Consider the following 26,842-nt stretch of genomic DNA (forward strand, 5'->3'; position numbering starts at 1 on the left):
AATCGTTATATTAGACATGTTCTATAGCCTATGTAATACAATGTGTTGAATTTCCATGTTCTGTCGGCCCACAAAGAATGTTTGAAAGAAACACTGCAAATATGCTATGCACATGTCCACAGTACCCCTAGAGCGCCTGGGTGGGTTTATGCGCACCACGCCACAAGCTGACCCGTGACGAGAAACCGGAATTGGCAGGCTGAAATTAAATGTTCGACTTCCTGAGGTCACCGTCAAGTTTTGTTTTGGGAGGGAGTTCATTTAATGTGAGTCTACACTTTGTTTGTTTTTAAACTAGCAAATGCGTAAAATTAAGTGTGCCGTCGTGGACAAAGATTCTAGGGACACTAAATAAGACAACATCGACGCCCGTCGAAAGAAAGTGGGTAGAATGTAGCGGTGTGATTTTTCGCCTTATGCACTTCTTGTACCTTCTTCTCATGCTTAGTTTATCTAAGTTTGAAGGTACCTTTCCTACAATCTGATTCAGGCTCAGTCTTTAAAGGCGAATTATTTCTTTACTTTTTTCTCAACAATGTTTGTATTGCCTCAAATGAATAAGCTACAGATGTTCATTCAACGTCCGGAGCATGTTTGAGTGAATGTGAATGGTTTTGTGGTGTAGGCAGTGGTTGAAAAAATACCCAGTAGAAGTAAAGATACCTTAACAGAGCATTTCTCAAGTAAAAGTCTAAAAGCATTTGGTTCAAAATATACGTATGTATCAAAAGTTAATGTCATTTGATAAGTATAAAAAGTTAAATTGTAGATCATTTCACATTCCTTATTTTTATTTACGAATAGTCCAGTGGCACACTCCAACACAGACATCATTTACAAACGAAACAGATGTGTTTAGTGAGTCTGCTAGATCAGAGGCTGTAGGAAGGACCAAGGATGTTCTCTTGATAAGTGTGGACATTGGACCATTTTCCTGCCCTGCTAAGCATAGAAAATGTACTTTGGGTGTCAGGGAAAATTATATGGAGTAAAAAATATGAATAGTATAGATACCCCCCAAAAATGACTTAAGTAAAAATACTTGAAAGTACTTAAGTACTTTACACCACTGGGGATAGGTTAGTGGATGGGGGTATGACTCATTAGTGGAAGATGAATACATACAGTAACATAATGTAGCACATTTTTTGCATCCTTGTCTCATATGCTAAAACTCAAAATGCAAGCAAAATCTTTCTCAATGTCCTAATAGCATGCCTGTCGTATTTATCACTGTTGCAGATCTAAAACATGGCGGAACCAAACCAAAGGCCTCAACGTAAGATGTCCACCGCAGGAGACGGTCTCTACAAGGTACTCGGACTGGAGAAGGGGGCATCGCAAGAAGAGATAAAGAAGGCATACAGGTATAAAGCTCTCAACCACAGACAGAAGCTTAGTGAACGACTAGAGAACAGTTCAAAAGGTGTTGGCTTTCTTAACCTCACTAGGGTATGTGGGACGGTAGCGTCCCACCTCGTCAACAGCCAGTGAAACTGCAGGGCGCCAAATTCAAAACAGAAAACAGAAATCCCATAATTAAAAATCCTCAAACATACATGTATTTTACACCATTTTAAAGATACACTTGTTGTAAATCCAACCACAGTGTCCGATTTCAAAAAGGCTTTACGACGAAAGCAAACCAAACGTTTATGTTAGGTCAGAGCCAAGTCACAGAAAAACAGCCATTTTTCCAGCCAAAGAGAGGAGTCACAAAAAGCTGAAATATAGATAAAATTAATCACTAACCTTTGATGATCTTCATCAGATAACACTCATAGGACTTCATGTTACACAATACATGTATGTTTTGTTTGGTAAAGTTCATATTTATCCAAAAATCTGAGTTTACATTGGCGGGTTATGTTCAGTAGTTCCAAAACATCCGGTGATTTTGCAGAGAGCCACATCAATTTACAGAAATACTCATAACATTGATAAAAGATACAACTGTTATGCATGGAATTTTAGCTCCACTTCTCCTTAATGCAACCGCTGTGTCAGATTTCAAAAAAACTTTACGGAAAGAGCAAACCATGCAATAATCTGAGTACGGCGCTCAGACGACAAATCAAGCCAAACAGATCCGCCATGTTGGAGTCAACAGAAGTTATAAATATTCACTTACCTTTGATGATCTTCATCAGAATGCACTCCCAGGAATCCCAGTTCCACAATAAATGTTTGTTTTGTTTGATAATGTCCATCATTTATGTCCAAATAACTCCTTGTTCAGTACACAATCCAAACTCACGACGCGTGTGCAAGTACAGCGGAAAGTACGGACGAAAAGTCCAAAAAGTTATATTACAGTCCGTAGAAACATGTCAAACGAAGTATAGAATCAATCTTTAGGATGTTTTTAACATAAATCTTCAATAATGTTCCAACCGGAGAATTCCTTTGTCTGTAGAATTGCAATGGAACAGAGCTCGCTCTCACGTGAACGCGCGAGACTGAGCTCGTGGCTCGCTGGCAGACCTCTGACTCATTCCCCTCTCATTCGCCCCAACTTCACAGTAGAAGCATGAAACAAGGTTCTAAAGACGGTTGACATCTAGTGGAAGCCTTAGGAAGTGCAATTTGACCCCATAGACACTGTGTATTCGATAGGCCAAGAGTTAAACTACAAACCTCAGATTTCCCACTTCCTGGTTGGATTTTTCTCTTAGGTTTTTGCCTGCCATATGAGTTATGTTATACTCACAGACATCATTCAAACAGTTTTAGAAACGTCAGAGTGTTTTCTCTGCAAATCTACTAATTCTATGCATATTCTAGCTTTTATGGCTGAGTAGCAGGCAGTTTAATTTGGGCACGCTTTTCATCCAAAATTCCCAATGCTGCCCCCTACCCTAGTGAAGTTAATAAAAGCACCATGAACTAAAGCTGTAGTATAGGCTGTCCTGACGCTGCTTTTCTTTCCTCTTTTTGGAAGATTTCTAGTAAAAATCTACATATTTGCCTTCTTCTCCCAGGAAACTAGCACTGAGGCATCACCCTGACAAGAACCCAGACAACCCCGAGGCAGCTGAGAAGTTTAAGGAGATCAACAATGCAAACTCCATCCTCAACGACGAAACCAAGCGGAAGGTCTATGACGAGTACGGCTCCATGGGCCTCTATGTCGCAGAGCAGTTTGGAGAGGAGAGTGTTAAATATTACTTCCTCATGCACAAGTGCTGGTTCAAGGCAAGAAGTCTTTAAGATCCTATACACATTTTCATACATATACACTTTGCAGACACCTATACCCAAAAGAGACTTATTGTACCCACTTAATGAGCGCAAAACTGTACATTTTTTGTTGTAAGCATTTTATTCCTGTTGGAAATGAACTCACGACCTTGGCGTTGCTAAATTGTACTGTATGTTAATCATTACTCATTCATTAGTGTTGCAAGAAAACAAAACTCTGTATTATAGTTTTTTAACACTTAGAAGTGTATGCGTGAATACTTATCTTTGTGTGACAAAAATCCCCGGTGTATTTCCCAGACCCTGATGGTGTTCTGTGGGATCTTCACCTGCTGCTGCTGCTGCTGTTTCTGCTGCTTCTGCTGTGGGAAGTGCAAGCCACCGGGGGACGAGGAGCACGTATACGTAGACCCAGAGGACCTTGAGGCCCAGATCAGAGCCGAGCAGGACAGGGGTGAGTGGGGGAAGGGGCAGTGGTATAGGTATTGTGTATACTTCTTAATCCCCACTGTATCAAAGTAGTGTAGTGGAGGTATACGCCGTTTCAATGAATGAGGCTGATGGAACAGATCAGAATGTTTAGCTTAAAATGTTGATCAACTACTATTTCTTCACATTTTAGGCGCAGCAATGTGCTGACGGCGGTAGGCCTTCGCGTGAATGTTCCTAAATCCAATTTGCGGAAAAAACGCAGTTCTAAAATGTGCACCGCACATGCAAGCGGTTTCATGGACAGAGATAAAAAATATCTGTTAGAAATTTAGAAAGAAGGGGTGATTTTTAAATATGCCAAAACTATCATGGGCTGCTAATATGACTAGGATAATGCCTTTGGCTGCTAGACAATGAAAGTAGAACAGGAGAACACATGTATGTCTTTATAAAAATGATTGTCTTCATGTTTCTATGGTGGTATTTTGGCTATAGGCTACTTTCAAGTAAGGTAAGATGTGCCTCCATGAAGTAAAACGTCCAAGTTTAAAACAATTAACAAATACAAAAAATGTGGCGACGCTAATGATAGGCCTAACCGTCTTCTGATAGATGGAAAGGCTTTCTTTAAAAAAAATCTTCTCTATTAAATGTTAACTACAGTAGCTACAAAGTAGCCTACCTGTCAGAATGATATCATGATTTTTCACATCAATCCAGTAGCCTTTTCTTTTGCAAACTCCAACTTGTGCTACAGGAACACTGCTAACCAAACAACCGTACTAGGTGTCTGCACGCAGGGTAACTGCACTAGACCTCAAATTGTCTCCTGATGTGGTTTAAACATTGTTATGTACTTACAGTGCATTCCAAATTTTGTTTCACTTTTCACTATAAAAAATCTATCTACACACAATGGCAAATTTTTGCCAATTTATATAAAATAAAAACAGCAATACCTTATTTACACAAGTATTCAGAGCCTTTGCCATCCTTGAGATGTTTCTACAACTTGATTAGAGTCCACCTGTGGTAAGTTCAATTGATTGGACATGATTTGGAAAGGCACACACCTGTCTATATAAAGTCCCACTGTTGACCGTGCATGTCAGAGCAAAAACCAAGCCACAGGGTCAAAGGAATTGTCCGTAGAGCTCCGAGACAGGATTGTGTTGAATCACAGATCTGGGGTAAGGTTACCAAAAAATGTCTGCAGCATTGAAGGTCACCAAGAACACAGTGGCCTCCATCATTCTTAAATGGAAGAAGTTTGGGAGGTGACTGAGAACCCAATGGTCACTCTGACAGAGCTTCAGAGTTCCTCTGTGGAGATGGGAGACCCTTCCAGAAGGACAACCAGCTCTCCACCAATCAGGCCTTTTTATTGTAGATTGGCCAGATGGAAGCCAATCCTCAGTAAAAAGCACATGACAGCCCGCTTGGAGTTTTCCAAAAGGCATCTAAAGGACCAAGATTGAACTCTTTGGCCTGAATGCCAAGCGTCATGTCTGGAGGAAACCTGGCACCATCCCTACGGTGAAACGTGGTGGCAGCATCATGCTGTCTAGTTGTTTTTCAGAGGCTGGGACTGGGAGGCTAGTCAGGATGGAGGGAAAGATGAACGGCGCAAAGTACAGAGAGATCCTTGATGAAAACCTGCTGAAAATAGCTGTGCAGCGACGCTCCCCATCCAACATTACAGAGCTTGAGAAGAATGTGAGAAACTCCCCAAATACAGGTGTCAAGCTTGTAGCGTCATACCCAAGAAGACTCGAGGCTGTAATCGCTGCCAAAATTGCTTCAACAAAGTACTGAGTAGAAGGTCTGAATACTTATGTAAATGTGATATTTAAGCTTTTTATTTTCAATAATTTGGCAGACTTTTCTAAACCTGTTTTTTGCTTTGTCATTATGGGGTTATTGTGTGTAGATTGATGGGGGGGGAGGGGGGAGCAATTTAATCAAATTCACAATAAGGCTATAATGTGGAAAAAGTCAAGGGGTCTGAATACTTTCCGAATGCACTGTATGTGATGGTATACAATTCTAAGGAAGGTTTGAAATGATTATGTTTTAGTCCAACATTATATCTGTTTGGGCTTCTTGTGGTCAATTTGCAGTCTACAAATGTATTTTTAATTATGACCATCCGCCTGTGGAAAAAATTGTTCCATGGCTGAATCTAGTTGATGATCCCTGCTATACATCTTTAGAAATTAGTTTTAGAATCAGCCCCTCTTTGATCAACAAGCATATCACTGAAATGGTTCCGGTGCACTATAACATGCTGCGAGGCTTCCGGTGAGCTATAACATGCTGCGAGGATTCCGGTGCACAATAACATGCTGCGAGGCTTCCGGTGCGCTATAACATGCTGCGAGGATTCCGGTGAGCTATAACATGCTGCCAGGCTTCCGGTGCGCTATAACATGCTGCCAGGCTTCCGGTGCGCTATAACATGCTTCCGGTGCGCTATAACATGCTGCGAGGATTCCGGTGCACAATAACATGCTGCGAGGCTTCCGGTGCGCTATAACATGCTGCGAGGATTCCGGTGAGCTATAACATGCTGCCAGGCTTCCGGTGCGCTATAACATGCTGCCAGGCTTCCGGTGCGCTATAACATGCTGCGAGGCTTCCGGTGCGCTATAACATGCTGCGAGGCTTCCGGTGCGCTATAACATGCTGCGAGGATTCCGGTGCACAATAACATGCTGCGAGGCTTCCGGTGCGCTATAAGATGCTGCGAGGATTCCGGTGCGCTATAACATGCTGCGAGGATTCCGGTGCACAATAACATGCTGCGAGGCTTCCGGTGCGCTATAACATGCTGCGAGGATTCCGGTGCGCTATAACATGCTGCCAGGCTTCCGGTGCGCTATAACATGCTGCCAGGCTTCCGGTGCGCTATAACATGCTGCGAGGCTTCCGGTGCGCTATAACATGCTGCGAGGCTTCCGGTGCGCTATAACATGCTGCGAGGATTCCGGTGCACAATAACATGCTGCGAGGCTTCCGGTGCGCTATAACATGCTGCGAGGATTCCGGTGCGCTATAACATGCTGCGAGGATTCCGGTGCGCTATAACATGCTGCGAGGCTTCCGGTGCGCTATAACATGCTGCGAGGCTTCCGGTGCGCTATAACATGCTGCGAGGCTTCCGGTGCGCTATAACATGCTGCGAGGCTTCCGGTGCGCTATAACATGCTGCGAGGATTCCGGTGCGCTATAACATGCTGCGAGGCTTCCGGTGCGCTATAACATGCTGCGAGGCTTCCGGTGCGCTATAACATGCTGCGAGGCTTCCGGTGCGCTATAACATGCTGCGAGGCTTCCGGTGCGCTATAACATGCTGCGAGGCTTCCGGTGCGCTATAACATGCTGCGAGGCTTCCGGTGCGCTATAACATGCTGCGAGGCTTCCGGTGCGCTATAACATGCTGCGAGGCTTCCGGTGCGCTATAACATGCTGCGAGGCTTCCGGTGCGCTATAGCATGCTGCGAGGCTTCCGGTGCGCTATAACATGCTGCGAGGCTTCCGGTGCGCTATAACATGCTGCGAGGCTTCCGGTGCGCTATAACATGCTGCGAGGATTCCGGTGCGCATAATAACATGCTGCGAGGCTTCCGGTGCGCTATAACATGCTGCGAGGCTTCCGGTGCGCTATAACATGCTGCGAGGATTCCGGTGCATAATAACATGCTGCGAGGCTTCCGGTGCGCTATAACATGCTGCGAGGCTTCCGGTGCGCTATAGCATGCTGCGAGGATTCCGGTGCGCTATAACATGCTGCGAGGATTCCGGTGCGCTATAGCATGCTGCGAGGATTCCGGTGCGCTATAACATGCTGCGAGGATTCCGGTGCGCTATAACATGCTGCGAGGATTCCGGTGCGCTATAGCATGCTGCGAGGATTCCGGTGCGCTATAACATGCTGCGAGGATTCCGGTGCGCTATAACATGGTGAGAGGGAGGAAGTAGAAGTAGTCTGAAAATGTTTTTTTCATTTTACAACCAGTGGTGAGATTATAATTATGTCTCAGCCAGGCCCATGTTCAGCCTCTGGCAACTCAGGTGAAACTCCAAACTGGGTCGGCTATAACTCATTTTGTATACTGTAATACGTGCTTACTGTTTACACCTATTGAATTTTGTACTGTAGCAGCTTGTCAGGGTTGGGTGGGTTACTTTCTAAATGTAATCCCTTACTAGTTACCTGTCAAATTGTAATCCGTAACAACTTTTGGATTACCCAAACTCAATAACGTAATCTAATTACATTGTTACTTTTAGATTACTTTCCCCTTGAGGCATGGAAGAAGACAAAAATGTATGTTACCAATTGAACGACATCTATTGCAGGATAAATCAATGTTAAAGTTTACATAGCTGTTACATTTTACTTTATGGGTTGGTTATGTAGGCTTCTTATAACCCACCGCTTTCTACTACATATAATAATACTATTAAATTATATCTTTACATTAAAATCCAAAGTCTATATCAGAATTCCAGTCATTCCAATAAATGTTATACCCCTTGATCTTCAAGAATAGGATTCGTAAATATGGAAGTATAGATTAACCAAATTGTTTTACCTGAACATAACCCCAAAACTAAGTACTTACTAGCCAGCCCTTCTCTGTTGTTTATGATTTTGTTGTCATGGAGGACTGATTGGGCTCATTGATTTGAGTTGAAAAATAAATGCTGCGCTCATGGAATGGCATGCTTTGAGCACTACTGAAAAGTACTATTAACATGTGAAAAATGAATGCTATATGCTGCATTTGCTATAGGCCTGTTGTTGACCTTTTTGTTTGTGACGCTGATATCTTGATAAAATGCAGCTGTTTTAAAGGGCAAATCCACAGATGAAACAATAAAAAAATGGACACCCCTCTGTTTTGGTAAAAAGCTGGGGGATGGGCCTGGAGAAATGTAAACACTCTCAGGTTAATTGACAGAGCTGTGGATGCAAGGACTGACCATCCATGATATAACAATTGTTTTAACCATGTTATGAGGCTATGCAGTGTTTATTTACATTTACAATGTTTACAAACATTGGAATAAAACAAGCTTATATTCTGGGTTCTGATGGAGTGTGACAGGTGAACTAAACTCATGAATCATTTATAAGTTATATTCTTCAAGAATGTGTGTGTGTGTGTGTGTGTGTGTGTATACATACAAACAAACAAACAAACAAAAGTTGGACGCACCTAGTCATCAAATAAAGATGTCCAAACTTTTGACTGAATATATATATATATATATATTTTTTTTTTTTTTTTTTTTTTCTTCATTATTTATAAGTCCAAAAATGGATGTAGCAACTATACATTGCCCCTTTTTAAGTGTGCACGTTTGTGCATGTCTCCATTAGGGATCAGCATGAATTAGATTGAGCAATAAAATACCCACTTTTATTTTTTTTCACTGTCTGTCCACTGGTTTCAAAAACAGTGATTGATTGGCAGCTTAAACTTCTTGAATTCAACCATTATTGGGTTCAAATACACATTTAGATTTGTGAACAGCCATCCACAACAACCACAATCCGTAAGGCGCAAATAGCTAAATGAGAGAGCAGCAGTGTGATTCACATCAATGCGCTATGTAGATATCAATAGTAAAGTTATATACGTATCGCCGTAGACTACACTGCTATCGTCCTTACCTCCAAGCGTTTATTCAAGTTGGATCATCTTTGGATGCCGACAGCAGTCTCAGCATTGGAAGACATAACTTGAACTGTAGCCTACAAAAACCTATTCCTGCTCTTCCCGTGATCCATCAAACACATCTGGTGTGTCATCATAGTGGTCTCTGACTTGTGGTCAGACTCACTCAGGTGGAACAAACTTAAACTTGCGCCTTTTCTATGCTGATTTTGAAAGTCATTGAGAAAACGGAGGTGGCAAAATAAATGTCGCAAACATCCTTTCTGAATTTTAAAAGTAATCCTCGAAGTAATCATCTAGTTTTTCAAACGTATCTGTAATCTGATTACAATATTTTTTGCGGGTAACGGATTACAGTGAATTTGTTGTTGTTGTAATCTGTTACTCCCCAACACTGAAGATAAGGCCCTGCACCTTATTAACCTATATGCTTCTTGTTTTGGCCTCTTTTACCAATTTGGTATTTTAGCTCTGAATGTGCCAGCTGAGCTAATGTCATTACTTTCTTCCACTGCAAGCCTGCTTCCTTGTTTGATTGTGATGATTGCATAATTAAGGCAATGTTTTTGTTACTGCCTGTTAATCTACATTGTAAACATGGTTTGGAATTGTGGATGATGATGATCATTACTAATAGAAGTGGTTGTGTAAAACAAAACAAGAAGAGCACAAACGTCCATCTCATATGAGCTAATATAAGTATGTGTCTAGATCTATCAATCTAATAGGAAATCGCTGCCTGCTCGAGAAGAGCTCAGTGAATTAACAGTACATCTCTGTTCTCCCTGCAGGTGACCATCAACCCGTTGTGGTCCAACCTCATACTGCTGCTGTTGAGAAGGCAGAGTCCGACCACGACCAGTCTGCATCCAACCACTCTGACCCTATATTCACCACAACGGACCAGTAAGAACCTGTTAGCGAGGCGTCTTCCCATAACCTGGTCCCAGATCTGTTAGTGCTGTTTTGTTAACTCCTATGGTCATAAGGACTTGGCAAGACTGCACAGACATGGGACCAGTCTAGTCTTCCCAGTCTGCTACTGCCAACCATGATGGTCCACTCCACTGCAAATACTGTGATCAGTTTCTGGGGTTCAGTGGCAGGTGCTTACATGTTACAGTCAACCCTCTGTACTATATGTGGCCAAAGCCATATACAGTTCCTTCAGAAAGTATTCATACCCCTTGACTTATTCCACATTTTGTGTTACAGCCTGAATGTTTCTTACCCATTGACACACAATAACCCATAATGACAATGTGAAAACATGTTTTTTGACATTTTTGCTAATGAAATGTTTATATATATCTTATTTACATAAGTATTCACAACCTGGAGTCAATAGTTGTTAGAATCACCTTTGGCAGCGATTTACAGCCGAGTCTTTCTGGGTAAGTCTCTAAGAGCTTTGCACACCTGGATTGTACAATATTTGCACATTATTCTTTAAAAAATTATTCAAGCTCTGTTAAGTTGGTAGTCGATCATTGCTAGACAGACATTTTCAAGTCTTGTCGTAGGTTTCCAAGCAGATTTAGGTCAAAACTGTAACTAGGTCACTCAGGAAAATTCAATGTCATCTTGGTAAGCAACTCCAGTGTATATTTGGCCTGTTTTAGGTTATTGTCCTGCTGAAAGGTGAATTTGTCTGTTGGAAAGCAGACTGAACCAGGTTTTCCTCTTGGATTTTACCTGTGCTTAGCTCTATTCCGTTTCTTTTATCAAACACTGCCTAGTTCTTGCCGATGACAAGCATACCCATAACATGATGCAGCCACCACAATGCTTGAAAATATGAGGAGTGGTATTCAGTAATGTGTTGTGTTGGATTTGCTCCCAACATAACACTTTCTAATCAGGACATTAAGTTCATTTCTTTGCCACAGTTTTTACAGTTTTACTTTAGTGCTTGTTTTGGAATATTCTGTACCGACTTTCTTCTTTTGACTTTGTTGTTTAGGTTAGTATTGTGGAGTAACTACAATGTTGTTGATCTATCCTCAGTTTTATCCTATCACAGCCATTAAAGTCTGTAACTGTTTTAAAGTTACCATTGACCCCATGGTGAAATCCCTGAGCAGTTTCCTTCCTCTCCAGCAAACTAAGTTGGGAAGGACGCCTGTATCTTTGTAGTGACTGGGTGTATTGATACACCATCCAAAGTGTAATTAATAACTTCACCATGCTCAAAGGGATATTCAATGTGTGCTTTAAAAAAATATATATGCGTCATATAAGTCCATGCAACTTATGTGACTTGATAAGCAAATTGTTACTCATGAAATGTATTTAGGTTTGCCAAAACAAAGGGGCTGAATACTTACTGACTCAAGACATTTCAGCTTTTCATTTTGTATTAATTTGCAAAAATGTCTAAAAACATAATTACACTTTGACATTATGGGGTATTGTGTGTAGGCCAGTGACACACAATGTAATCCATTTTAAATTCTGGGGGTAACAACAAAATGTGGAAAAAGTCAAGTAGTGTGAATACTTAAGGCACAGTATGTGGATGTATATATTCATATCTTCATAATAGGACTGTATATGTCTCATTTCAATTGCCAGTTGTGGTCTATGTTTACAAGAATCGTACATTCTTATGATTGTGCCAACTGTCAAGTTTACCTTAATGTTTATGGGATCTTTTTGTAGATTGAAAAATTTAATTTTTTTAAATAGTATGAAACAGTATGTACAGGGTATGTATGCTTAATGGACCATGTAGAGAGGGTGATTGAATCGAAAATTGATGTCTCCCAAATGGCTTCTTGTCTTGTGCACTACCTATGTAGTGCACTACTTTTCACCAGGGCCCGTAAGTCTTTTGTCAAAAGTAGTGCACTATATAGGGAATAGTGTGCCATTTGAGACGTTACCTGGGTCTGAATTCGTAAATAAATGTGCACTTTAAGCGCCTTCTTAGCATAATGAACCACTGTCATAGTAAGGGCTGCGGTGGTCTGCCACTCCCCCTTACGTGGGAGCCAATAACTGCAACTTTAACCCATGTGAAGAAATGCCCAAAGTTTAACTGTGTTGTTTATATGTTTGTTTGTAGGCTACAGAGCAATATTTGTTCAGGCTTTATTTTCAGTTTTCCAAAGCTTGTGATTCCAATTTGTAGGATTCTGTACGCCAACCCCAGTCCTGAACTCACATATGTGCTCACTGTTTTTATTTTGTCATGTCTCTCTCATACCTCCCAGTTTTTTTTGTCTGTGTGTAATAATATAGGAGATGTTGTCATTTAAAACTCTCTGTATTCCTGTACCAAATTATTATCTATTTGTTTTGGTGATCTAATCTTGTGTGATCTGGATACCCTGTCAAATTCCATTTCTGTACACTATATATTTTTATATTGATTGCTTCCTACGTACGCCCGCTAGACTTTTAAACACTTGGACACCAAGTAATGACAGTTGTTGAAAGCCTTTGTCTCACACACCAGCAATCCGCATATTTTAAAGTGGGTTTCTGTTGTAGTTCACCAGTTTCAGTGAATACTGCCAAAATTCCAAAGCAGGTAAAAATCTTTCTGTAATTGTTCACCTGACCTATTATGGATAGAACAAAGCCCTTCCTTTTAATATACATTTGTTAAATCCTACTTTTTGTTTTATATACTGTTGATACTGTAAAATATATTTATGTGTGTATATGATTAATAAATTGTGGATTCTGATAAATTGTTTGCCTATTCATGTCTTCTGCATAACTGATTTGTCATGACAATACCATACTTCTACAGGAAATAAATGAGTAAAGGTGCTTGTAGTCCGGAAAAACATGAGACTTGATACCTAATTTATTTACAATCGATGCTTGATACACAATGAGTAGCAGTAGCCACAATGGACAACTGACTTGGAGTGACTTGGCCTCTTGTGATAGGTTGATTGTGTAATCATGGCCCCTAGTCAGTTATCTCTGTGTACATACCAACACCACACCTGATTAACAGGTGTCAGGTTTTCAGCAGGCATGAACCAGATCAATGTTGAGAGGCTGACAGAATTAGGTCGGAGAGGCAGGGATATCATAAGGACAGTGGCGTTTTCCTTTTGGTTGTATATCCACACTGTTTAAGCCTATGTTTTGATTCTTACTAAACTTTCAGGAGCTGTTTTGAAGGAGATTATGGATTCTGAGAAACACCATCTCATCGAGGATGATACTACAACATACTCGATGGCATTACTGGGGCATGTAGCTCTTTTATTTGCAACCTTTAAGGCCTATGTTAGGAAAAGTTACTATTTTAATGTTGCATTATCTTATTCTCAGTTAACAGCTGTTCAGTCTAAATTGCACTAATCGATTAATGGACAACTCCGTTATCAGTTTATAGTTGATAGAATTATGTGTGGTTCTGTGTGAAAGAAATACACCCTAGACAGAACATGTATTCCTAGTGCTTATGATTGTCATACATATTTGTGCGTTTTGTCCCAAACGTTCTTGCTGTTTTTAATACGAGAGCTCTAGTGAGTAAGTTTTCCATTGTATGTATTATTCCATGACCCACTCTATATGAAAAATCAACTTGATCTTGGGACGTTTTCTCTCAGGTCATTCCCTGGGTCTGAGCAAGACAAATGTCCCAGTCCAACAACAGAGACTGGAGACAGAACTGCTGCAGCTGTCCGGTGGCAACCTGTTACTGCTACTGGTCACTGCCATGAGAACGACAGGGTTTCGTGGACAGAGAGTCGTGAGAAGCAGCTGGCCAAGAGGAAACTCATCGTCGCTTCTGTTGTCAGCCTGGTCTTCATGGTTGGAGAGGTGATCGGTAAGATTCTGATAAATAATGACACATGAAGAAGATAATGGAGACAGAAAACAGAAAGAAACTAATACATTTTGGAGCACAGATTTTCCTATTTACTCAACTTGTAAAATATTCAATCTGGTGGATAAATTATATTTCTGAAACGTGTGTGTGTTTCATTTTCTCTATCCTCACAGGTGGCTACGCGGCACACAGTCTGGCCATCATGACCGACGCCGCTCATCTCCTCACAGACTTCGGTAGCATCATGGTCAGCCTCTTCTCTCTATGGGTCTCCTCCAGACCTCCCACCAAAACCATGAACTTTGGCTGGCATCGCTCAGGTTGGTTTGACTTTATAAGAACTCAGGCTGGCACCATGTGTCAAAATGCCTTGTTTTAGTCAGATGAACTCAGGCTGGCACCATGTGTCAATATGCCTTGTTTTAGTCAGATGAACTCACTGGCACCATGTGTCATTATCACTTGTTTTAGTCAGATGAACTCAGACTGGCACCATGTGTCAATATGACTTGTTTTAGTCAGATGAACTCAGACTGGCACCATGTGTCAATATGCCTTGTTTTAGTCAGATGAACTCAGACTGGCACCATGTGTCATTATCACTTGTTTTAGTCAGATGAACTCAGACTGGCACCATGTGTCAATATGCCTTGTTTTAGTCAGATGAACTCAGACTGGCACCATGTGTCAATATGACTTGTTTTAGTCAGATGAACTCAGACTGGCACCATGTGTCAATATGCCTTGTTTTAGTCAGATGAACTCAGACTGGCACCATGTGTCAATATGACTTGTTTTAGTCAGATGAACTCAGGCTGGCACCATGTGTCAATATGCCTTGTTTTAGTCAGATGAACTCAGGCTGGCACCATGTGTCATTATGCCTTGTTTTAGTCAGATGAACTCAGGCTGGCACCATGTGTCAATATGACTTGTTTTAGTCAGATGAACTCAGACTGGCACCATGTGTCAATATGACTTGTTTTAGTCAGATGAACTCAGGCTGGCACCATATGTCAATATGACTTGTTTTAGTCAGATGAACTCAGGCTGGCACCATGTGTCAATATGACTTGTTTTAGTCAGATGAACTCAGGCTGGCACCATGTGTCAATATGCCTTGAGAGAAGAGGCTGACCATGATGCCATAAAGTCTGTGAGGAGATGAGCAGCGTCGGTCATGGCGGCCAGACTGTGTGCCGCGTTACTGTGAGGAAAGAGAAAATGAAACACACACACACACGTTTCAGAAAAGTGTTCTGAGGCTAAATATAATTTATCCCCAAGTCAGATTAACTTTCCTGAGCATGGTTCAGTGAGCTTCAGTACATTGAAAAGATGTAACTTTCCATAATGTATATTTTAATAACAATTACCACTCTCGGTGTGTATTTGGATAGGGAAGCAAAAAATATATCCTTTGTATTTGAACAACAGTCTATGATTCAGTGATTCAGTTTGGGAGATTCATTGATTCAGTTTGGGGGATTCAGTGATTCAGTTTGGGAGATTCAGTGATTCAGTGTGGGAGAGGTTACTCTTGTAGATTTGGATGTGTTTTTTGTACAGGGGGTGTGAATAGGGAGTAAATTAGTTGACACCTTAAGTAAACGTTTCTCTAATTTCCTGGGAACATCAATGTGTCAGCATTGATATGACCAGGTATCATTCCCAATAAGTCCTTCATGTTCACGTGTGTTCTGAAAGTGGTCATTGTGATTAAAAGACACTATGGAAGTTAAGTTGCTAATTGTTTACTTCCAATGTATTTTATTTCCCTCACCAACTTTAAACATCTGCTATCTGAGCAGCTAACCGATCGCTGCAGCTGTACATAGTCCATCTGTAAACAGCCCACCCAATTTACCTACCTCATCCCCTTACTGTTTTTATTTATTTACTTTTCTGCTCTTTTGCACACCAGTATCTCTACTTGCACATGATCATCTGATGATTTATCACCCCAGTGTTAATCTGCTAAATTGTAATTATTCGCTCCTATGGCCTATTTATTGCCTACCTCCTCATGCCTTTTGCACACAATGTATATAGACTCATTTTTGAAATGTTATTTATTGACTTGTTTATTGTTTACTCCATGTGTAACTCTGTTGTTGTCTGTTCACACTGCTATGCTTTATCTTGGGCAGGTCGCAGTTGTAAATGAGAACTTATTCTCAACTAGCCTACCTGGTTAAATAAAGGTGAAATAAAAAAAATTGAAAATAAAATGTGGCTTGAATGTTGGCTGTATCACATATACATGGTATAATAGGAATCCATTTCTTATCGTCTCTATAATGTTCTGCAGAAATCCTGGGTGCCTGTCTGTCAGTGCTGTCCATCTGGGCTGTGACAGGAGTGCTGGTGTTCATCGCGGTTCAGAGGATCCTTAACGATGACTTTGAGATCCACAGCCAGATCATGCTCATTACCTCAGGCTGTGCTGTGGGGGTCAATGTCTTGTGAGTAAAGCTAAGAATGTCTGTTTTTGTCAATATATATTTTTTATTGGCCTTCATGGGATTGGTTGTGAATGTGTGAGAGGCATAGACTGGTCCCAGATCTGTTTGTGCTCTCTTGCCCACTACCATGGTAATTGACAAACAATAGGACTTGGCAATACAGCATGAAAAGATCTGGACGAGACCTGGTCAGTTGTAGATAATTGGCTGCTCTTCTAACAATAGGCTTTGTTTGTTTGTTTGTGAAGAATGGCACTAATCCTCCATCAGTCCAGTCACAGCCACGGTCCCTCCAACCACCGACCCCATGACAATACAGTCAACCTATCACACGGCCACTCTCACGGACTCCCTGGTGGCCATGGCAACACCAGCGTGAGAGCGGCTTTTATCCATGCAGTAGGGGATCTGTTGCAGAGTCTGGGGGTACTGCTGGCTGCTACCATTATACACTTCTGGGTCAGTGATGCTGTCGACTTCACTTGCCTTATTACTTTTAGCTCATAGTGGAGCATTATGCCTTAACAGTTATTCTTCAGCAAACCCCAGCCATCAACAGGCAAACAGTAGGATGAGATATTTATGCAGCAGAATACGTTAACCATACTTACTGTAGGCTATACCTGCAACTCTGGCTAATATTTAGAGGAAAACGACAGCTTGATTTGAACGTGTCGTCTCTTTTTATCCCCAACAGCCTGAGTATAAAATAGCAGATCCCATTTGTACCTTCATGTTCTCTGTATTTGTGCTGGGAACAACTGTCACTATCCTGAAGGACGTCTTCAGGATACTCATGGAAGGTGAGTACACAGGTTATCATCCAAACCTTGAAGTAAAAACTTTGGCCTATGTATTTATCATTCTGGACCTTGAAAGTGTGTGACGAAGTTAAACAAAAAAAATCATTAAAGGCTATATAACATGGTTATTGGATGTAATAGTCTCACTGTATAGAATGTTATCATAAGCATCCTTGGTGTTTTTTTGTGGGACTTTCTACAGGGGTTCCTAAAGGTATCGACTTCAATACTGTGAGAGAAATGCTGCTGTCGCTGAGAGGAGTCAAGACCACACACAACCTCCACATGTGGGCCCTCACATTGAGCCAGTCACAGCTCTCTGTACACGTGGCTATAGGTACGCGCACATGCCTGCACAGACTAACACTACAATACTCTGTCTGTACAATACACTCCTGGTGAGACAGACGTACGGACAAGCACGCGCACACACACACATCTGAATATTCTGTCAGTTGTTAATCAGGAACACCTCAGTATTGGTGGTTTGTCTTTGTGTTGATGTGACAAAAAATCTCACCAAAAATAATAGAATCCATATTCGTTTTTGTTTTGTTCTGAAGAGGAAGATGCCAGTCCCCAACTGGTACTCATGGAGGCTACCAAGCTGCTCCAGTCAGAGTTTGGTTTCTCCAGCATCACCATCCAGGTAGAGCAGTATGCAGAGGAGATGATCTATTGCATGCAGTGTCAGGAGCCCACGGACTGACATCACTACCACCATGGGGGTTGAGACTGAACTATAGGGACCACTATGGGAGATTGACTGACTGAATCCATTATGGGGGTTATTTGAAAACCCTGTACAAAATCTAGCATGTGCTGGCTAGCTACTCGATTGAGATTTGTTAACAGTATGTCATGACCGACCACTATGGGGCTAAAGACTCTACGGACAAGAGAGCCTTCTCTACCCTATGAGAGGAAAGAGTTCTTCCCAGCCGATGTCTGTACTGTATGCCTGTTACAGTATGCCGTGTGAGGTCACACGACTTTACTTCAACAGGGGGTGTACTGTAGATTATACACTGGGACATGAGGTGCTATCACTTCATTTTCCTTCGTGTAGCACTTTTGTGGGAAAGCTCCTGTTTCGATCAATATTGGTTTTTCTAGTAAGATAACAGACAGATAGACAAGGTCAACAGAAAGTGTCATTGTCACACATAATGTTTTATGTAAAAGATCAGGTCATATTTAGATAATTACATGTATCATATTTATTTAGTTTATATTATATAACAGGTGTGGTATATTAACATAAATACTGAAACGTTTCAAACTCGAACATTGTTTTTTAAACATTTCTGTTTGTAGACCTTTCAGTTTCCTTATTTCACTCTACATTCTTACTGATTTACTACCATGGTGAGACCATGGTGATTGAGGGACTTCACAGAGAGGGTGAGATTCAATCCAAGGCGTTTTATAGACCAGCACACTGGAAAGCCAACAATGCGCCTTTGAAAGGAAATTTCCCTGATGTCCGTGGAGATCACATTCAATGTAAACATTGTGCATGTCAACTCAAGCATAAATGACCTTTAAAAGTCAAGAGCCATGCGCTGCTCTGTAAACGTGCCTTGGATTGAATCCAGGACTTGGTTGTTCAGGCTCTGAGTAATGTGTTCAGCCTGGGGAACAGACACACACCGTTCTGTGTCGTCACCTCCATCACCATCTCCAAGGGAACCCCTTTTACCTTACTGATGTACTCAGCACAGACAGAGATGTTCTTCGCCTCATTTCTCACCTACAGTATGTTTAAGACACAAAAGCAGGGAGGAGAGTAGTGTTAGTAATATCATCGCTATAAAATATTCTTAGATGTATAAATCATTTTCCAACGTTATTTGATGTACGACCACTTTCAAACCAGGATAAAGTCAATGGTATATGGATGTCAATTTATACTCTTTACTTTGTTTTTCTCTGACGGTGTGTTGGACTTTGTTTTTCTCTGACGTTGTGTTGGACTTTGTTTTTCTCTGACGGTGTAGCCTGCCCAATCATGTGAAATCCATAGATTAGGGCCTAATTAAATTATTTCAATTGACTGATTTCCCTATATGAATTGTACCTCAGTAAAATCGTTGAAATTGTTGCATGTTGCGTTTATATTTTTGTTCTGTATATTTACAACCTACTGTTTAGTAAAAATGTGATCGGCCAGAGCTCCAGAACGTTGTGTTTAGTCTTTAAAGACATCGTGTTCTGAGAGAGAGGTTAAACAAAGGTTAAATTACAAGCGAGGTAGATTCCCATCGCAGTGTCTGCTAGGCTACCTTCCATGCGGTAGCCAGCAGGGTTTGTGGAGCTTAGGATGAGGATGCTTATAGCCACACTTCATTTGACAATACCCTGGGCCACCAACAAAAATGTCCAAGGTGTAATCCACCCCCAGAAAGAAAAAATGAAAGCCTATGAAAGCCTATGATTTATCATTGGGTAAAATAAAATGTTCCTCCATTATTCAACTTCTAAGTGGTCCTTCTGTGAAATGAGATAATTTTGTTGGAACAAGTCATAGCTGGAGATAGGGGGATAGTACACTATCACATTTCATAACGATTTTAAAACAATTACCTACACTCAGGGCTCTACAGTGTGACCAATTTGGTTGCATAGCGATGAAATATTTTGCTGTGCGGCCAGAAATGTTATTTTGGGAGTTGTGTGCAACTATGAAAAGAAATCTCCCACGTAATAATTGTTGTAATGATAAGGTTTCACTGGATCGTTGTATCCAAGTGCCGTAGAGAAGCAAACAATTGAGATTCGTAAACGTCATGGTTGAACCATTACTACAGTGGAAACAGATTTTCTTCTAGACCAGTGGTTCCCAAACTTTTTATAGTCCCGTACCCTTCAAACATTTGACCTCCAGCTGCGTACCCCCTCTAGCACCAGGGTCAGCTGCGTACCCCCTCTAGCACCAGGGTCAGCTGCGTACCCCCTCTAGCACCAGGGTCAGCTGCGTACCCCCTTTAGCACCAGGGTCAGGGCACTTTCAAATGTTGTTTTTGCCATCATTGTAAGCCTGCCACACACACACACTATACGATACATTTATTAAACATAAGAATGAGTGTGAGTTTTTGTCACAACCCGGCTCATGGGAAGTGACAAAGAGCTCTTATAGGACCAAGGCACAATAATAATCAATACTTTTGCTCTTTATTTAACCATCTTACATATAAAACCTTATTTGTTAATATATAATTGTGAATAACTCATCACAGGTTAATGAAAAGGGTGTGCTTGAAAGGATGCACTTACAGTTGAAGTCAGAAGTTTACATACACCTTAGCCAAATACATTTAAACTCAGTTTTTCACAATTCCTGACATTTAATCCTAGTAAAGGTTCCCTGTCTTAGGTCAGTTAGGACCACCACTTTATTTTAAGACTGTGAAATGTCAGAATAATAGTAGAGAGAATTATTTATTTCAGCTTTTATTTCTTTCATCACATTCCCAGTGGGTCAGAAGTTTACATACACTCAATTAGTATTTTGTAGCATTGCCTTTAAATTGTTTAACTTGGGTCAAACGTTCCGGGTAGCCTTCCACAAGCTTCCCACAGCAAGTTGGGTGAATTTTGGCCCATTCCTCCTGACAGAGCTGGTGTAACTGAGTCAGGTTTGTAGATCTCCTTGCCTGCACAGGCTTTTTCAGTTCTGCCCACCAATTTTCTATGGGATTGAGGTCAGGGCTTTGTGATGGCCACTCCAATACCTTGACTTTGTTGTCCTTAAGCCATTTTGCCACAACTTTGTAAGTATGCTTGGGGTCATTGTCCATTTTGAAGACCATTTGCGACCAAGCTTTAACTTCCTGACTGATGTCTTGAGATGTTGCTTCAATATATCCACATAATTTTCCTACCTCATGATGCCATCTATTTTGTGAAGTGCACCAGTCCCTCCTGCAGCAAAGCACCCCCACAACATGATGCTGCCACCCTCGTGCTGCACGGTTGGGATGGTGTTCTTCGGCTTGCAAGCCACCCCCTTTTTCCTCCAAACATAACGATGGTCATTACGGCCAAACAGTTATATTTTTGTTTCATCAGACCAGAGGACATTTCTCCAAAAAGTACAATCTTTGTCCCCATGTGCAGTTGCAACCTGTAGTCTGGCTTTTTTATGACGGTTTTGGAGCAGTGGCTTCTTCTTTGCTGAGCGGCCTTTCAGGTTATGTCGATATAGGACTCGTTTAACTGTGGATATAGATACTTTTGTACCTGTTTCCTCCAGCATCTTCACAAGGTCCTTTGCTGTTGTTCTGGGATTGATTTGCACTTTTCGCACCAAAGAACGTTCATCTCTAGGAGACAGAACGCGTCTCCTTCCTGAGTGGTATGACGGCTGCATGGTCCCATGGTGTTTATACTTGCATACTATTGTTTGTACAGATGAACGTGGTACCTTCGAGGCATTTGAAAATTGCTCCCAAGGATGAACCAGACTTGTGGAGGTCTACAACTTTTTTTTCTGAGGTCTTGGCTGATTTCTTTTGATTTCCCCATGATGTCAAGCAAAGAGGCACTGAGTTTGAAGGTAGGCCTTGAAATACATCCACAGGTACACCTCCGATTGACTCAAATTATGTCAATTAGCCTATCAGAAGCTTCTATAGCCATGACATAATTTTCTGGAATTTTCCAAGCTGTTTAAAGACACAGTCAACTTAGTAAACTTCTGACCCACTGGAATTGTGATACAGTGAATTATAAGTTAAATAATCTGTCTGTAAACAATTGTTGGAAAAATTACTTGTGTCATGCACAAAGTAGATGTCCTAACCAACTTGCCAAAACTATAGTTTGTTAACAAGAAATTTGTGGAGTGGTTGAAAAACTAGTTTTAATGACTCCAGCCTATGTGTATGTAAACTTCTGACTTCAACTGTCACTGCAATATTGGGTTGTTTTGGAGAGAGTCTCAGTCTTAAATCATTTTCCACACACAGTCTGTGCCTCTATTTAGTTTTCATGCTAGTGAGGGCCGAGAATCCACTCTCACATAGGTACGTGGTTGCAAAGGGCATCAGTGTCTTAACAGCACGATTTGCCAAGGCAGGATACTCTGAGCGCAGCCCAATCCAGAAATCTGTCATTGCCATCTGATTAAATTCAATTTTCACAGAACCGCTTGTTGCAATTTTGATGAGGCTCTCTTGTTCAGATATCGTTAAGTTGACTGGAGGCATGGCATGAAAGGGATAACGAATCCAGTTGTTTGTGTCATCCGTTTCGGGAAAGTACCAGCGTAATTGCGCACCCAACTCACTCAGGTGGTTCGCTATATCACATTTGACATTGTTCGTAATCTTCAGTTAATTTGCAAACAAAAATTATGCAATGATGGAAAGACCTGTGTGTTGTCCTTGTTAATGCAGACAGAGAAGAGCTACAACTTCTTAATCACAGCCTCAATTTTGTCCCGCACATTGAATATAGTTGCGGAGAATCCCTGTAATCCAAGATTCAGGTCATTCGAGCGAGAAAAAACATTACCCAGATAGGCCAGTCGTGTAAGAAACTCGTCATCATGCAAGCGGTCAGATAAGTGAAAATTATAGTCAGTAAAGAAAACTTTAAGCTGGTCTCTTAATTTTAAAAATGTGTCAATACTTGCCCCTTGATAACCAGCGCACTTCTGTATGTTGTAAAAGCGTTACATGATCGCTGCCCATATCATTGCATAGGGCAGAAAATACACGAGAGTTCAGGGGCCTTGCTTTAACAAAGTTAACCATTTTCACTGTGGTGTCCAAAATGTCTTTCAAGCAGTCAGGCATTCCCTTGGCATCAAGAGCCTCTCGGTGGATGCTGCAATGTACCCAAGTGGTGTGGACGCGCGTTACCACTAATATATCTCCCTGTCATGGCTTTTGTGGCATCAGTCCAGATACCAACAGGAGCAGCAGCTACGTTTGGCTACATACGGACCGCTAGTGGAATTCCCGCGAGAGAGTAAAGGTTAATGTGATTGGATGTTAATTATTTGACTAGGCTACCTGTATTTGACATTGTGTTGTTATTTCGCTGAACACTAGATGGTTTAATTTTATTTTTGGCAGTGAAACGAGGCTACTCAGGCAAGAAAAAAAACTCACCCAAATATATAGCCCTGTTGGAAAATATAAATGGACTGTTTGAAAATGTGAAGAAAAGTCAAAACTAAAAAATGTGAATCACATTTTTATTTGGCGTACCGCTGACGGAATTGTGCGTACCGCTTTGGGTACGCGTACGCCAGTTTGGGAATACCTGTTAACTCTAGACCAACCAGGTCAAAAGATCGGACCAATATTACCAGCGCAACATTTTTATCTTCCTATATAGCGGATCACCGGGACCGCATTTTACATCCATAAACTATGTAGTGGGCCTTTCAAAAACGACGTGCCCATCGCTAACCATTTGTGACCCGTTTCAGGAAACTAGGCGTATGTCACAATTCAGGACTTCACAGGAGAGCAGTTTGAACGTAAAAAAAAATGTGTTTACACTTTTTTCAGCCATGTATATCAAAACATTTGGAGGTACAAAAAGAAAGGAAAAGGGACAGCTTCTTCAGGAGATCAATGATCATAGCAATAAATGAATGACAGCTCTATTGCACGTCATCATCACAAACCTGACTTTTTAAAGTGATAGTGTACAATTTTTAATGTAATGCACTTTAATAGGAAAATAGTGCTTTTACACAATTTAGTGTTTACAGTGTTACATATTACATATTTACGTGCTTCAAAAGTAGCTAGAATTCATATAGGCTGTATCGCAAACAATTAAACAAATCGTATTTCTGGTGCGCTAATCTGGTTCATGTGGTTCTCCTAACATTTTAAAGTTGGGCTTTATTTAAAAAAAATTGAAGCCCTGCCTCCACTCCAGATATCCAAATCAGTTTTTAAATGCTATGAGCATACTTGTCTAGAAAACGGTGTGTTTGGTATGTGGATGAAGAATGGTATGTGGATGAAGGTCCCCCCCCCCCCAACACACCCATCCAACATAGGCTCCCGAGTGGCGCAGCGGTCTAAGGCACTGCATCTCAGTGCATCTCAGTGCAAGAGGTTCAAATCCAGGCTGTATCACATCCGCCTGTGATTGGGAGTCCCATAGGGCGGCACACAATTGTCCTAGATTCATCCAGGTTTGGCCGTCATTGTAAATACGAATTTGTTCTTAACTGACTTGCCTAGTTAAATAAATAAATACTACTTTACTCAAACATTATCTTATTTTTTCTCTCTAAACAAGTGGATTATTTAAAAAACAAGTATAGATCTAACTTCATTGGAATATATCTACAACTTTTTTTAAATGTAAAAAATGTAATCAATTTACCACAAAATCGTTTGTTTGAAATATCTCCAAAAGTTGTGCCGACACAGAGGAAATGTTTTTGTTGAGCAATAGCAGTGGCAGCCAGGGAAAATCATTTGGTGACATCTTGTATTTTCAAATCAAATGTTTATTGGTCACATAAACATGTTTAGCAGATGTTTATGTGAATTACAGGGGGGGGGGGGGGGTTACCCCCTAGTACCCTACATCTGGATTGTGACGATTTAAGATGCATTTGATACGTTGTCAATTTTGTGGTATGAATTTACAAATTACATAAATAAAATCACTTCCAATTTCATTTTACTAATCCTTTAATTGTTATAAAATATTTTGTCCAACATAATTATATCCACAACTGCCACAGGGGAGTGTAAAACTGTAATGATACATAGTCCGTTTCAGATGAGAACAAAGATTATCATCTGATCTGTCAAATGCTTGGCCGATCAGCGGTACACGAGCCCCATCTGCTGCTGCCAACCAGTGACTTGCCGTAAGATTTCAAAGAGCGGGTTTCAATCATGTGAACATTTGACAGACAATAAGCGCGTGCAGCTATAGAGGGAGGCGAATATTGAGCGTATTGCTCTCTGACTGTACACTCAACCTTGAAAGGATACAATCAAATTAAAGATATAGTGAGACAAGCACACATCATTTCAATGCACGGGTCCTGTATTCCGATAAACTGATCTGCTGCCTTTTTATATTGGGGGGTCTACGTGCGCGTAATTTAAAAGGTCAGTCGTTTGTTAATTTATATTTCAATAGCAAACCAGATTATTTATATATTCTAAACAAACATTAGAAGCCTTCGTATTTGTTACCAGTCAGTGTGAGCATTGCAACATGTCTGTCTAACTCTATCTGTAAATGCAGAGCGCTTGTGGAGAGATGGAAGGTTCTCTGAATTGTTCCGCAAATGTTCCATGACGTGAAAATAGGGGGTTCGCAAGGGGTTCTCATGTTCTATCCATCTATTTCTCGGGATAGGATAGCCCAGTTTCACATAATAATGCACATTACTAATGTAGTTTAGACGGGTAATATCTGTTCTTTATCTCTTATCACCAGGGTGAGGGAAGAGAGAAAAGGATGACATTTTGTTCCAGGCAGGGGGATGACATTTTGTTCCAGGCAGGATGCCAAGACAGTAAAACAAGCCATCTTGGAATATGAGGTGCAATTTCATGTGATCTTCTCTGATCAAGCCATATCTTGGAAGAGGACATTAATATTCACTCTGAGATTTGTATTTTTATTTGGGCATGTCTCTGGTGAAGCACCCTTATGGTTCATATAGAAGCCACAAAGAACCGTTTAGAAGCCTTTTTATCCAGAGAAGGTTCCAAAGAACCGTTTAGAAGCCTTTTTATCCAGAGAAGGTTCCAAAGAACCGTTTAGAAGCCTTTTTATCCAGAGAAGGTTCCAAAGAACCCGTTAGAAGCCTTTTTTATCCAGAGAAGGTTCCAAAGAACCCGTTAGAAGCCCTCTTGGATGAAAAGGGTTACATGTACCTGTACCTGGAGAATCTATCCTGAGTGCCAGGCTGATAGCGCTCTCTTGCCAACTCCTACGGGCGTGACACAACAGGCAACAGAGCACAAACAACCTGGCACCCAGGCTAGGAGAATCAAGAGTCAAGATGAAGAACCTTAACAGAGATGAACATTTGTTGCCATGGGAACTCTGAAGAATTATCCCAGATCCTTGTAAGAATCACATTGGTAATAACCTAGTGCAACAGCTGAACATGGCTGAACACAATGACCTCAGATTATGTCCAGTTTTCATAAGAATCAGTTTAATTTGAAATAGATGTTAAAAGTCAATATGTAACACTTGATGTATGTTATGATGTTATGATATCTGATGTATGTTATGATGTTTGATGTATGTTATGATGTTTGATGTATGTTTTGATGTTTGATGTATGTTATGATGTTATGATGTCTGATGCATGTTATGATGTCTGATGTCTGATGTATGTTATGATGTCTGATGTATGTTATGATGTCTGATGTATGTTATGATGTCTGATGTCTGATGTCGGATGTATGTTATGATGTCTGATGTATGTTATGA

At 40.9% G+C, this 26,842-nt stretch overlaps 2 protein-coding genes across 3 annotated transcripts; both read left to right on the forward strand.

Annotated features, from left to right (window-relative positions):
• Positions 1 to 127: 127 nt before the first annotated feature.
• LOC139563545 (dnaJ homolog subfamily C member 5-like) lies at positions 128 to 13,018 on the forward strand. Of its 2 annotated transcripts, none has more exons than XM_071382298.1 (5): positions 128 to 266; positions 1,243 to 1,367; positions 2,982 to 3,195; positions 3,502 to 3,655; positions 10,112 to 13,018. In XM_071382298.1, the coding sequence occupies exons 2-5, from the start codon at positions 1,252 to 1,254 to the stop codon at positions 10,228 to 10,230; spliced, it is 603 nt and encodes a 200-aa protein (XP_071238399.1). In that variant the 5' UTR covers positions 128 to 266; positions 1,243 to 1,251; the 3' UTR covers positions 10,231 to 13,018. The 2 variants fall into 2 exon arrangements, with proteins under 2 accessions (XP_071238399.1, XP_071238398.1); XM_071382297.1 differs by having other exon boundaries at positions 223 to 382.
• A 327-nt stretch (positions 13,019 to 13,345) lies between these two features.
• On the forward strand, positions 13,346 to 19,869 carry LOC139563722 (proton-coupled zinc antiporter SLC30A2-like). The gene is made up of 8 exons (XM_071382590.1): positions 13,346 to 13,534; positions 13,901 to 14,121; positions 14,298 to 14,444; positions 16,436 to 16,589; positions 16,838 to 17,048; positions 17,287 to 17,392; positions 17,595 to 17,729; positions 17,956 to 19,869. The coding sequence occupies exons 1-8, from the start codon at positions 13,470 to 13,472 to the stop codon at positions 18,099 to 18,101; spliced, it is 1,185 nt and encodes a 394-aa protein (XP_071238691.1). The 5' UTR covers positions 13,346 to 13,469; the 3' UTR covers positions 18,102 to 19,869.
• Positions 19,870 to 26,842: the final 6,973 nt, after the last annotated feature.

This window comes from Salvelinus alpinus, chromosome 34 (genome assembly GCF_045679555.1).
Source record: "Salvelinus alpinus chromosome 34, SLU_Salpinus.1, whole genome shotgun sequence".
Lineage (NCBI taxonomy): Eukaryota > Metazoa > Chordata > Actinopteri > Salmoniformes > Salmonidae > Salvelinus > Salvelinus alpinus.

Coding starts and splice junctions, on each gene's coding strand:
- LOC139563722 (XM_071382590.1), top strand. CDS start 13,470: ATGGATTCTGAGAAACACCATCTCATCGAGGATGATACTACAACATAC. Junction 14,445..16,435: donor CTTTGGCTGGCATCGCTCAG/GTTGGTTTGACT, acceptor AATGTTCTGCAG/AAATCCTGGGTGCCTGTCTG. Junction 17,730..17,955: donor CTCTGTACACGTGGCTATAG/GTACGCGCACAT, acceptor TTTGTTCTGAAG/AGGAAGATGCCAGTCCCCAA.
- LOC139563545 (XM_071382298.1), top strand. CDS start 1,252: ATGGCGGAACCAAACCAAAGGCCTCAACGTAAGATGTCCACCGCAGGA. Junction 3,196..3,501: donor TGCACAAGTGCTGGTTCAAG/GCAAGAAGTCTT, acceptor TGTATTTCCCAG/ACCCTGATGGTGTTCTGTGG. Junction 3,656..10,111: donor CAGAGCCGAGCAGGACAGGG/GTGAGTGGGGGA, acceptor TTCTCCCTGCAG/GTGACCATCAACCCGTTGTG.